The 13,856-nt window shown below is 39.8% G+C and overlaps 1 protein-coding gene across 1 annotated transcript in view; it reads left to right on the top strand.

The window, feature by feature from the left end:
- The window catches only part of fat3b (FAT atypical cadherin 3b), a 60,467-nt gene extending 51,204 nt beyond the window's left edge, over window positions 1-9,263 (top strand). The window contains exons 50-53 of the mRNA XM_029447977.1: window positions 3,665-3,757; window positions 4,552-4,611; window positions 4,900-4,938; window positions 7,749-9,263. Of these exons, the coding sequence (XP_029303837.1) occupies window positions 3,665-3,757; window positions 4,552-4,611; window positions 4,900-4,938; window positions 7,749-8,497 (941 nt within the window). The 3' untranslated portion in view covers window positions 8,498-9,263. The remainder of the gene's footprint in view (window positions 1-3,664; window positions 3,758-4,551; window positions 4,612-4,899; window positions 4,939-7,748) is intronic.
- Window positions 9,264-13,856: the final 4,593 nt, after the last annotated feature.

Here is a 13,856-nt window from a genome sequence, read left to right as displayed (position 1 = left end):
ACATAGGCCATGATCTCATTGTGTTACAGCCGTACCATCATCTCCACTGAGAGAGCTTATTTCACAGTGATCTATGCCTTTTGATCCCACACATCAAAGAAAATGGCCCAGAGTAAGCAAGAGTGGTTAAAAGTTTTTATTTTGCCTTAACTTCATTTTGGTTATACTGTTTACTTCCTGGGAACCATACATGATAATATAATTTACTTTTCTATTACACTGCTGAAATTGGCAAACGTGTCCTCTTGTGTCAGAATGACTCTCTCTTACAGCGCCTGTGCACTTCTGTTTGGATGGTCAGGGTAATCAGCCAGAACTGATGTTCTGTGTTCTTGTCCTACTTTTTGCTCAAAAAAAGTTACCGTAAGTCAAAATCAAAGTAGTTGGAACACTGCCACTCAAAGAAAGTCAACTTTTCTGCAAAGTTTTCTACCATTTTTGTTTTCATCCAAGTTTTCTTCAATTGCACCTTTGTCAACTGAGAGGACAACAAACTGAGTGCGAGCGGTGAGAAATAGTTGTCAGATAATTCCAGTCGGATATTCAGCCGCCAACACTTTCAACAGCAAGAGCACAGTTCACAGTTTGTTCTCTGTCAGTGAAATAACCACGTTGCATCTCTGTGCTGAGGAAGACGTCACACATTTCGATTCTGCGTTCAACCTGTTGTTTTGAATAATACAGCCTGCGGTGGGAACTTCCTGCCTGTTAATTATTGATTCCTTCCTGTGGGATTGGGAAAAAGGTTATTTTATTTCTTTGCTCCCCCGTTGAGTGTATGCACATAAAAGGAAAAGCATGTGCCCCTCGGGGTCACAGTTACATCATGGTGCGTTAATTAAAATGTGATTAAGATCACAGCGAACTAATGTTATAACTTTTGGGGTTTATGACTCTAGTTTTAACTGGCAGTTCAATCAATCAAATGTAAACAGTTTGGTTATTTATTTTTCAGAACAGCAACCACAGACAAATATATTATTTAATTGATTAATAGATAGGCATAAGTCGATACGTGAGGAAACGTATTGGTTGTTTTTCTGTCACTACCTGCTACTCATGAATACATTAAATGTCATGAATAATGAAATAACTGGAAAATATTTGAACAAATCAGGTCCCATATTGCTCAGTTTCTATTAATTGTGCTTTCAAATATCGAATGTCTGAAATACGCATATTCATCACCAGCAATATAGTTTTAATAGATGGTTCATGATTGAATGACTTTGACAACTAAGGCCTCACAGAAACCTTACAACACCAATTTCCTTCATAATGCAGATGCCGTAAATCCCTTAGTGAAGACTTTCCAGTTCAAATGCTACAACTATTACTTTACCAATTACAGGACAAATTACAAAAAGCAATTTATGAAGCTGTTGCTGAAGATTTCAAACATGTTGGGGGTTAGACCTATGTTTTGCTTAGTGCAAGTGGTAATAAGTATTTCCAAATAAAACATAATTTAAACTGGTTGGAATGGGGGAGTGAGCCTCATGGCTGGGAAAAGTCAGGGGATTTAAAAAGTTTGGGTGTGAGGATGAGAATATGATTTGTGTTATTAGTAGGATTAGAGTATGGGTCGAGTCTCTAACCTCAGACATGGCTGTGAGAAAAGAATTGTTTACTTTTAGAAAAAAATAAAAATCTTGATTATGTTGAAGTGTCCCCTCACCTGCATGCTGAGTTAGACTAGTGGTTCTGCCACTGCCTTCTTTATTTAGTTTGATTGATGGTACTGCCTTACTGCTCACATTCCCGAAGGAGCATTTGACTTGGTCTATACGCATTGGACCATGACCACCTAGCTTGGGCTCAGAAAGCTAAAGTTGATTTCCAGACATCCTGACAGAGTTTTGCTTTTAAGAATGACCAAGCACTGACTGCTGGCAGGCCGTCCAGGGTAAAGCACCATTTTGCAACAGACAAGGACATTTTTAGAAGATGTGCCGACAAAGACATGCTGGGTTTAGAAAAGTACGCCACTAATCACAAAACCCACCCGTCAATTGCCAAACAGGAAAAAGCGGCTTGATAATGTTAAATATAAAAGGGTTGGAAAGCACAGCAGTTAAAGTGTATGCATGTTCACCTGATTTATACAAATTGCAGGATAGCACTGTCTGTGGTTTGGCTTTTAGATACTTGAGTTTCGGTTCTGATAACAACAGGGTGACTTTTTTCATCACCTTAGTTTGAGCAACAGAAACATGTTATTCTACAAGACTCTTTTTTCCATTTGACAAAATATGCCAAATGTGTCAATGCCTCAGTATTTACTGATGTCTTAGTATAAGCAGCTGTGGAAGAATTTACATAAAATCATAATTACCAAAGTTATGAATGCTGAAATATTTGATCAAGACTAAGAATCCTAAGCATTGAATGCCAATCATGGTCCGCACTTAAAGTGCACTTCGATTCAGCAGAGTGAACGTCTGAAAAACTGTTTTCTCTTTCTGCTCTTTCCCATTTGTTCCACTTACCAACATAAAGTTTTTTAGTTTGGCCAGAAGTTACTTTTAATCACATCAGCAAATCTGTCAACTCTGATTTTCGAGCAGTTTTATGTTCCAAATAGATTTGTTTTTAAAACTCTTCTGTCGTCGGTCTCCTGAATCTTTTTCCCAATTTGAAAAACAAATGTGAAACCAGGCATTTCATTGCTGTTAGATCAGATCACTTTGTAGAACTACCTACCTTAACAAACTGTCTTCACAGCAGCAGCCTTTCTCTGAAGCCATTGTGACACATAAGTACCAGCTCTGAACCTCTGGCAGTTGTTTGAAAAACAATCACTGAGGCAATTCTGACCCCCAAATAACAGCTCCACAAAGAAAAACTGTGTCAGGAATCACGGTGATTTGTAAGCCTCTATTTATTTGAAATGTTGCCTTTAAAGGCATGCGGCTTAAGGCTAGCTGGAGACCCTTAGGCTGGTATTTTGTGACAAGTTTGTGACTGTGACTGTAGCTTTGATTACTGCGAGCAGGCAGGTCACACCAAGTAGTATTTTTAACGTGATTGTTTGTACCGAAGCACAGTAGAACAAGTCTGTGGTTCTCACCCTCAGTGACGGCTCCAGCTGCTGCACACGGCATTAAATGAGCAGACCTGGAGCTGCAGTGGGTGTTCTGGGATTTATTGAAAGTTCTGTACTCCAAAGCAGTAAGGAAGCCGTGAATACGTTTTGAGTATCCTGCAACTTTAATTATCTTTAGGTGTGAATCGTTTGATATGTGTGGGAGGCTGGATAATTGATGTAGTTGGTTTTGGTTGCTGTTATCATCATCAACAGTGTAAGAGATGGGAAAGTCCACAGTTCTCGCTTCTTGCATAAATGTGCCTACCCACTTGATTTTTAGCAAACTCGGACTGTTTAGTGGAGTAATGCCAGCAAAGGATCTCTTCACGGCCAGGATGGACAGAAAGATTGATTACAGCATTTAATAACTCTTTAAATGTGCATATAGGCATGAAAGTATTGTATTAAGATAGACTTGAAATACATATCTATACACATATATATATATATATATATTATAAATTTGAGTGGGACATGTTGATTCTGTATGGATTGTTGATTATTAGGGGCATGCTTCTAAAATGGGGTTTGGAAATGAATATGTACTTGTGTCTTTTGTGTGCTTGTGTACATTAGAAGTGTCAGAGCTGGTGGATGAGGTGGCATGTCTCTCAGACTTCACCTCGGAGGAACACTCTTCCTACACTTCTGAGTCCTTCGATGACAACGGTAAGACTCCACTTCTAAGACGTCCCAACACACTCTGTACTTTTTACTAGTGTACCACATACTGTAAGGCCTCTAAAAGTTATTAAAAAGAAGGGCAGACCAGTCTATAGGTAGACGTTGCTTCACCTTTAGGAAGCACTGCTTTAGATAAAATTCCTTGAATGTAGGAACAGTCCACTTTGCACTTTTAGTCTACTGCATTACCTGTATTAACATATTGAAAAGTAAGCTGAAAAAAGACCCGTGGACATTTTTCATGTAAGGCAACTTAATGCAACCAAATCCTTACGTACAAATGCATCAAAGGTTAATGCACAGGTCTTCGGTTAAAGGAAAAATGTCTTTTAACCCTTTTCTTCAGTGTCTTTTTCCCAGATAACTCAATACAGAAGATCTTTCCTTGGTATAAAGTTAGGAAGCCGGACATCCTAATCATCATGTGTGTGTGTGCATGTGTGTGTGTGCACGTGCACTTCAGATAAGGAACCCATGTATATTTCCTGTCTAATTACTGTACAGAGACCTCATGTCTCCCCCACTGTCTTATAGTAACACACACACACACACACACACACACACACACACACACACACACACACACACACACACACACACACACACACACATTCATGCATACAAGTGTGTTTGCAAGACTAATATTTCTCATCTGTTCTCAACACGTGTGCACAGACGTGCTCCTGCACATTCTCACCCAGCACATGAAACCTTACCCTATTCACAAGTGCACTGACATTGTATCTGTTGTTCTTCTCTCTTTCTGTACTTCTGCCTAGCCTCCATAGTGACAGTCATACGTCTAGTCAATGATGCTGTTGATAATATTGAAAGTGAAGGTATGAAAGAATATCTCCTGTTAACTCTTATCTCTCATTTGTGTCTGTCGTCTGATGCCAAAGTGTTTGTTTAGTGGTGTAGCTCATAGATATAATGTTTTGAATTCAGCCAAGCCTTTTGCTGTTAAATCCCCTTTCTATTCAGAATAAAACACCCTGCTTAGATTTCCAATATTTGTGTCAGTTTCTGACACTGGATCTCTCTGTGTTTAAAATGTTCCCCTTTGGTTTCTGTGTTGTTTGTCTCCGTCTTTCTGTCTGACGTTGGCTTTCTCTCTCCCTTTGTAGTGTCAGACATGGACAAAGAACAGCAGCGGAACAGCCCTTGTGAGTGAGATGCAAAGAAACTGGAAAGAAAACATTGTATTAGCTTTCCATCCCTTTGGCTTTATTTCTCAGGCTGAGATCCCAACACCCAACCTTTTGTGCTCTTTACATTATTTATTCTCAATGTTCTTTTATCATACCCAACACAGCACAGATTACTATTTCTGTTTATGCACAATTTATTTGCTACCCAGACTTTGAATGTAAATGTAGGGTTGGTTTAATAACCAAATATTAATGGCGCCTTTTTAAACATGTATTTTTGACAGTTTGAAATATCAATATCAGCTTTGAATTCAAAATATTTCTAGGATGAGTTAGGCTTTCTGCACTTCCCACTTTCAAACACAGTCTCCACCATCATGAGCGAGTTAACAAGTAGCAAAAACAACTTCTCCAGTGCAACATTAGTGTTCCTCCATCTCGCATAAAACATTCATGAAATATTGTGACTAGTTTATTAGTTCAGAATCCGGACCTCCATTATTCGCATTAAGAATCCTGTGGAAGTTTGTACTAAAGTAAGTCGGTTTCGCCTCCTATTTCAGTGTGTTAGACGTAACACTTTATCCTCTTGCTGGTCCAGATTGTAGCTACAGATTGGGATTATCAATATTGTTAATTACTCATTTGGCAGTCCACTAAAAACTGTAGTGTTTCTGCTTTAGAGCTCAAACATCTCATTTGAAAGTTAGAGTTTTAGTTATTTATGTCTTGTGGGTTTGATAAGGGATATAACAATTATTTTGATTTGACAAAGATTCTGCTACACTTTTTCAAAATAAAATACAGCTTTCTATGATCAAATACAAACATAAGGCATGATACGGCTGCATCTATCACATAAGATGTTCTCGTCAGTGGCTTGTGCTAGTCTCAAAACCAATATTAATTGGCTCGTAGTTACAGAGTCTGTTTGTTCTCATTTGCATGTAATTCAGTGGGTCAACAAAGCATTTCACAACCAAAGCAAGTATGTGTTTATGTCTCTGTCGCTGCCAGCCGACTGAAGCACAAGAAGCTTTATTTCAGACGGAGAGAATTGAATGATCAGTGGAACTGTTGTCCATTAGGTTGTTCCAAATAACCCATTGGGGTTAGTGTGTATTTAACACTTGTGCAAAAAAACATTTTATTTTAATTTACATGCTCACCATGACAAACATAATCATAACATCCTGCATACAAAAAGACATTCATTTTGTTTGCATAAAACAACCTGTGTCTGTGTGTACAATCACAGCGCATGTGTATGTATGTGCATATCACGTGTTGTGAATTGTGTTGCTAGGTGTCTTTTTTTACATGTATCTGCGATGTGCTCAATGCCTCCCTCTCCCATTATCCAGTTGGGGTTTTTTTTTCCCGTGTCATAATTCACTGTGTCTTTCTGCATTCAGTTGTTTCTATGAAAAGAGCATTTCACCATCAAAGGCTTCCTGTCCCATGATATATTCTTTTTGTTTTCCGCTTTACTGACAACAAGTCGCCATCTGCACAGCAAAAAATGAGATTTGTGTAGAATTCATCAAGTAGTACATTGTGCATTGAAAGAACATTCATTTATTTTATATAAATTATGTTGTTTTCTTTCCACTTTCACTTTTCATTTGAACACATTTCAACCAGAGATAGAAATATTTCAGCAGCATGGCATGCAATAAGAACTCCCTCATGTTTTGTGGCGTGTTGGCACAGCAATCTATTAGATATCTCTGTCCACACGTGTCATGCATTATATACAAGGAACTGGCACTGCTTGTGAAGTGTACTCTCCATCCCACACAGGATAACCCCCCTGTCTTCTCTCTCTTTATCAATATGATATTTATTCACTCACAGCTCATTAACCCAAACCATGAATTATGCAACCTGCATTCTGTAGCTTGAATGAAAAAGAGGATTAGTGGCGAGTTCTGTGTCAGTCCATTTAACAGCATGAAATCAGTCGTAGAAATAGAAATGAATTTTTGTTTACTGATTTTATTTGCACATTAATACATTCTAAATGAGACACACAGTCCCACTGAACGCAGTCAGCTCCATAGTGACAGAGGGAGAAATAGAGCCATTTACAAGCCTCTCGCTGCATCAGAGACACAAACAAACACGCACTTACATCGTCTCAAACCTGCAACGCACACTTACACATGTACAGACACACTCTCAACTTACAAGCAACTCATTTCTATAAGAAAAAAAAACAGATCAAGGGAGTAGATAATGAGCACAGGAAAGGCTAAAATGGAGAAACACAACAAGCCAGGCTATTCATTAATGTTAGGAACATTTCTTTCCTTTTAAGTAAAGGAGTTTGTTTACTAGGAGGCAGTAAAAAAATAATTTATACCTAGAATTAGCTGTTGTGGCTTTAGGAGGGCAGAGATGGAACTTCATCGGTCTCTCCAGTAAGTGAAAACATATTCACTGTGTCACCTCACTTACCTCCTGTAGATAAGATTATGATGATACTGTTGTTTTAGAAGTGAAGTGATTTATTGATGTGGCACCTTTCACTGGCTGATCCTATTAGATAAATAATCTCATTCCTTGCTCGCTCTGTGCGTTGCAGAACGTCTGTTTGTAACGTAACGCACACATTCAACAGAGAACTACTTACTTCCAGTGATTTGGCAGCACTAGTTTGTCCAGGGAATAAAGCCTCAGGCTCCAAACACAGTATGTTAACTAAAGAAAATGTTTCTCTTAAGTAGGTCGTCTATCTACTTAATAACATACAATTTCTCACTGAAACTATTCCAAAGTATTTAAAAGATTTATTCTTTCTGCATTTGTCCTTTTATTTACAGCATACCGATGGGAGTCTTCCAGTCAGACATCGAGCTGGCTGTCACCGTCACGTCTGCGTCCACCAGAGCTGGAATCCAATTACAACCTCGGTGACACCCTGCAAAACATCAGACGAGGAGGCAGCACACGGTCTCTCCAGCTGGACTACAAAGTGATGGGCTGTGACGGTGACCGGGGCAGAGAGCAAGGGCGGGAGACCTCGAGGAGGGCCTTCCATTGGGAGAGGAATCAGACGGGTGAGTGGGAGAGGAAACGCATCCTGGACAGAAAAGAAAAGAGAAGGTACGACGGGGACGGAAAGGACACAGGCAACAGGAGCAGAGACATGGGGGCATGCCAGGACCGCAGAGACCAGCAGCAGTCGCACGACCAGGACAGCTCCTCGCCGGTTTACGAGGAATACCGAGAGTCCAGCCATGACCCAGAGCAGAGTGAAGACTCAGAGAGCCTTTATGACACTCTACCCCCAACCCGTCGAGCCTACGAAGGATACCCTTCAAGCCCCCCGGGCATCAACCTGCACCCGGCTCAACTTCTGCCCCCCCTCAGGGCGTGGGACTTACAGACAGGGGAGTGGAGGGGTTCGCAGGAGGATCGCAGTGGTCTCAGCTCCAGCAGTCTGACAGGTTCTGGGGACGAGCTTGAGAGACTACTGAACCTGGTATCCCTCAGAGCCAGGAGAGCCACGCGAATAAACAGAGCCTCTACCCAATCTGAACCCACAACAGACTGGGATGAATTTAAATGAGCACACAAGACTGTTTAAAACAAATACGTGTAATGTTCCTTTGTAATTGAAAGAGACGCTGTGGCTCTCTCTGATTATACTTGACATTTATATTATCACACCGTTGGTCCACCACCTAAAAATAATGAAAGGGGAATATTACCATATATACTTTTATTATCCCGCATTATCATCCTGCTGTAAGCAAACACTAATCCACCACCAATCCCCCGGCTCATTTATAAGATGGAGGAATACGAGGAAATATATGTGTTCTCTAGACGCCTTCACCTGTGTTGCATGAAAGGTAGCTGAGATTGGCTGTGAATCAATGTTATTACATTCATTATTTAAAGAACCACTAGAGCACATCATTTATCAACATGGAAATATGAAAGGAACCAGTGTGTCTCTGTTTTTAGATGATACCAACTTGTGTATATATGTTATTGTGTGTTTCATACTTTGTTCTGTTTAATCGCACACGTTCAAACGCGCACACACAATCCTTTTGTTAGCTCAACCATGGCATGCTTAATGCATTTCTTATTTTTACTGGCACATGCTTGGGGTTGTTTTGAAGAGAACTGTTCGCCCACATCACAGACATAGCCCCAGAGATGCTATTATGATTACCAGACGTTGATACCAGGAGATCTTTATTTATTCATTTAACTATTCTATTATATATTTATTTAATATTCATGTGTTTGATTGCTTCACGAACACAAGCGTCAGGGTTATCTGGCTCATATAAGCTATAATTAAATACAGCACTTTAGGTAATGCTACATATTTTTTGTTTTTTTCTCAACTTAACAATAGTTTTGATCTATTTGATGAAAGACAATGTGTGGAAATAAACATAGATTCTGATGTATATTATGTACCTTGTATATATATATATTACCAAAGCTTAACTTTTAGCAGCAGTTAGATTTAAGACCACTTTACACCTGGTATTAATATGTGATATGAATTTTCAGACTTTATGTGCTGAAAGGCTTAGAGAATTGTGTGGAAATGCATCGATGAATACAGAATCGCTCACCCAAGACGTGTACACATGGTTGCCTCACTGATAACACAGTGTAAATGCTGCTGTGTTCCCACCTTACACACAACGAAAGGGAATGTAAATTGAATTAAACTCCATGTTAAACAACTTTAAAACGCAGGCAGAATAAACAGGTAGTAACTAACTAGGAGTATTTAAGGATTAACATATTCATAACGGCAGTTCAGGACAGTCGTGGATTGTGAAGGAGCCAGACTAAAGGTTTTTTTTGACAAAACATTCAACTTGTGCTGCAGAGAAAAACATCAGACAGCATGTATTGTACATATGGCTTCAATGCGATGTAACACTGTAAATAAAGACAGCTCTTAAACATTAAAGGGCACTTTGTTGGAGCATTCAAATGGAGTCCTAGGAATCCTAACAGCAAATGCCATTAAAAGTATTTTATGTTTTGAATTGCTTTTGTTGAAAGTGAAAAATCTTCTTGCCGGTGAGAGTAAATGTATTGATTGTTATTGCAAACATGTTGTTTTTCAGAATAACTGTGGATAATGTTATACTGAAAGATACCATACGGATGAACCCTTTTTGGAATAGCAACACATCAACTGTGAGGTCTTAACATGATCAAGCTTAGTGTCACCGAATGTATTCATTTCTCTCAGTATGGTGTCAATCCATCCATCCATCCGTTCATTCTCTTTACCCATTTCCTATGCAGGCCTGCTCTGTAAGTGGTTTGCTGAAGCGTGTCCCAAGCAACAGACAGAAACATCCCGGACAGGTCAGACTCACACACAAAAAAGAAAACATTCACACCTGTGGGCACTTTACCGTTTCCGGTTCACCTGGCCTGCATGTCTCTGGACTGTGGAAGGAAAAAGGAGCACTGAAAGGAAACCCACGGGAATACTGTGAGAACATGCAAACTCAACACAGGACGAGCAGCTTCCAAAGGCTGCAACTTGAACCTAGAGCCTCAATGCTGTGAATCAACACGGCTAACTAGTAAGAAAGCCTGGCTGTCTTGTTTTACTATTTTATTGCCATACATTCAAGTTGATTAATGTCACAAAGTACCTGTCCAGTCTGCTGGATTTTCAGTCATTTCAAGTGGCTGATGTGCTAAAAGTGCAATGTTTATGTACCAATGTGGATGTACTTTAAAAAAATAAATGCTCCAATCGTGCAGATTCAAACTTTATTGGAAAGAAAAAAGGCATCTGTCTTAAGGGTAAATATGTACTCGATGGCAGGTGAGCTTTATCTCAAAGCAGACTACATGAGATAAATAATCCCCACAAATATTTAATCCTATCAAATCAGTCCTGTCATGCCTCTTATATCTTTTTTTTTCTTTCCTTCCTGACTAGAATCTGGCAGATTTACTTAGCAGAGCTTAAAGTCACTGATGTCCTGACATAAAGGGTTAGGACTAGGTAAAACAAAACATTTTATTTTTAAATCATTGAGATTATTTGAAAAGGGTGTTACGATGATGGCTGAGATTGCTTTGGGTGCATACGCTGTCACCAGTTGAGCCGATTTCAGCATAATCTTCTCACTATGGGCTATTGTTTACCTCAGGAACAGGTTTCTTTTGCTGACTTGAATAGATGTATCCCACTTATTGTGTGCTACTCTTTGTTCCTGTGAGTTTATTTTCATACTGACCAAGTGCTGTGATCAAATTATGCAGACTGTGCATCTCTCAAAAGCATCTGTCAGTGATAAGATAATACTTTTGCTGTCTGTGCAGAAATCTGTTATGCGTTACGTACACCTGCTATCAGCCATACATGAACAATTAAAACCACAGCTTCAGTATGTATTAGATTAAAAGAACATGCACCTCTGCACATATTCCAAATGAAAGCAACTATAATTACTGAGTGTTACAAGGACATTTCTTAATCGCTCTTTCTACATCCTCAAAGGGTGACCAGTCATTAATTCTTGATTGGTGACAAAAGGTAGAAAGCAGGCGATGATCAGGATCTATGCTCTGCACTCACTCGGTGTGTAACTAACAAGGAAAGGCACCGCAGAACCTTTGAGGTTTTTTTCCTTTTTCTGACCCTGTGGAGTTGACACACAAACTTTGTCCTTGTTATCATCCAACCCTCCTCGTATAAACACCAATAGGCTGACTGTCTGCAAAGGAAACATTCCCATGGCAACCAGACATTCCCCTGATGTTTGGGTTTCATTTCCCCACATACAACATATTTCAGGCCAATTAAAGGGCGAGGAGGCGTATACGTGGGCTTGTACTGTACGTGTCCATGTGTTTTCTGTAATACAGATATATAATGTCTGTCTCCGCACGCTGCTTAACATGCTTCCTCCCAAAGTGTTATAGTTAGGGGGGGGGGGAGTTTAACACAAGAAGCCCTGGCCCACTCCTAAACATATTATAAGAAGGTATTGTGTGTGCAAGCACTGAGATAAGTCAGAATTCAGTCATAGCATGCATGCCTAATTGTCTTAGGTTTGGGCCGGGGGAAAGGAACCTTAACATGATTCATAATGAAGAATCCATCATTACATCCTTTAAAATGACTCTTTGCAAAGTTTACATGTGAAGAAAGCCAGCAGCTGCAGCAATAGCTGTATTTTCATGGCAGCAATCATTTTGTCAGAGTAAGTGTTACATTTTCTTGAGCAGTGGATATCATTTTTGAGTGAAACATTTCATATATCTTTTAGTGCATGCCAGTTTGTGTCAGTGCAATAGATGGAAATAGCTCATAGTCAAATGTTGGCTGGCTTGTTCCAGTTCTATTCCCTCTCCCTGCAGGAACCATGAACCACAAAAGACTCAAACAAGTTGGGTACAAGGCAGAACCTGAGGGAGTTGAATCCTCCGCCCAGTACAAATCCTGCATTTTTGTGTAAAATGTACATAAAACTTGATGACATTTCTGAGATTCTACCATTCATATTACCGACTTTACAGCCCAAGAATAATCAGCTTGTTTTGCTCCCCATGTTGATCACAACACATGAATCATTGTTTCGTCTGTTACCCCTGCATGTAACAACAAGGCAACACAGAAAATTAGGTTTTATCACTTAGCATAATGTGCTAAAGATGTCTGGAGTGATAGCAGGCAAAAAACCTCTAACAGGTGTAGGTGTCATGTCAGCTTTCTCTGAAGCCATGCATTCATTGTGTTGTTGTCCGGCCTTTATTTTGACGCTAGAGGGAGAAAAAGAATAGTCATTACCCACAAGACATTCCGGGCAAAACCTTACATAACATTACCTGTGCCTCCAGCCGTACATGTCCGAATCAACAACAAAATTGTAAACAACACACCACAGGTAGAAATAGTCACACTGTCTCTTCAGAGGGATGTGAAATACTGCAAGCAAATGTATTCATCCAGTTTTCACATTTTATTAAATTATTCTGCAAAGGATTATGCCATATTCCCCAATAATTTGAGGACAATCCCGCTTGTTTAACGTATTCCACACATGCTGGCTCTCCTAGTGATAGCCACATGTCAAGCAAAAGGCATATATGAGGGTGTGTGAGGGGAAACAGAGACAGACAGAGAAAGAGAGAGAGACAGAAATAAACAAAGTGACTTAATCATCATGCATCAGAGGAAACTGATGAGGACCTGCTATTCCCTTTAGCTCTGCTGGCTTTTCATTGGACCATCTGGAATTTACACCACTGATTCAGCTAAGCAACTTAAAACCTCTTTCTACCCCCACATACACTATTCATCTCCTCTGCTTCTTCTTCTCTGCTTTTTTTTAACAATGACGTTCCTCCAGATCTGGCCGGACACAGCAGGGTTTGGAAAGGATGGACATAAGAATGAATGGATGTTACATAAAGGAGGAGGGGAGTGAAGGATGGATCATGTAAGGAAAGGCATCAGATGAGCAGAGAAGTGGGAAAAGTATGAGAGATTACCATTCCCCAGTTTCTGCTTATTGAGGAGTAGCTTTGTGGGTGATTATACATCCACACTGTTCTCAGTAACAACAGGATTACACACCCAGTCAGACCTAATCTACAGTATGTTCTAACATCTGCCTCTGATGACACAGACACGTTCGTGCACACACACACACACACACAGGCACACACAGGCACACACAGTCATACGTGCACTATAACAGTATAACACTCACATGAGCATAATGGTCACAAATGTTGTCAGTGTCTGAAGCAATTTCATCACACATATTATTCACAAATACTTTGATTTTATGAGTAATCAGACACAACATGCCGACACTGCCAAAGCCAGAGAACAGGGAAGATTTTACGGGAAGGGGTCACGTCCATGTATGACTTTATGAATTCATATCAGAAAGCTGCCGTCAGCTGTATGT

Source organism: Cottoperca gobio, chromosome 14 (assembly GCF_900634415.1).
Source record: "Cottoperca gobio chromosome 14, fCotGob3.1, whole genome shotgun sequence".
NCBI lineage: Eukaryota > Metazoa > Chordata > Actinopteri > Perciformes > Bovichtidae > Cottoperca > Cottoperca gobio.
The sequence above is the reverse complement of the archived record's forward strand: the minus strand, read 5'-3'. Positions and strand labels throughout refer to the sequence as shown.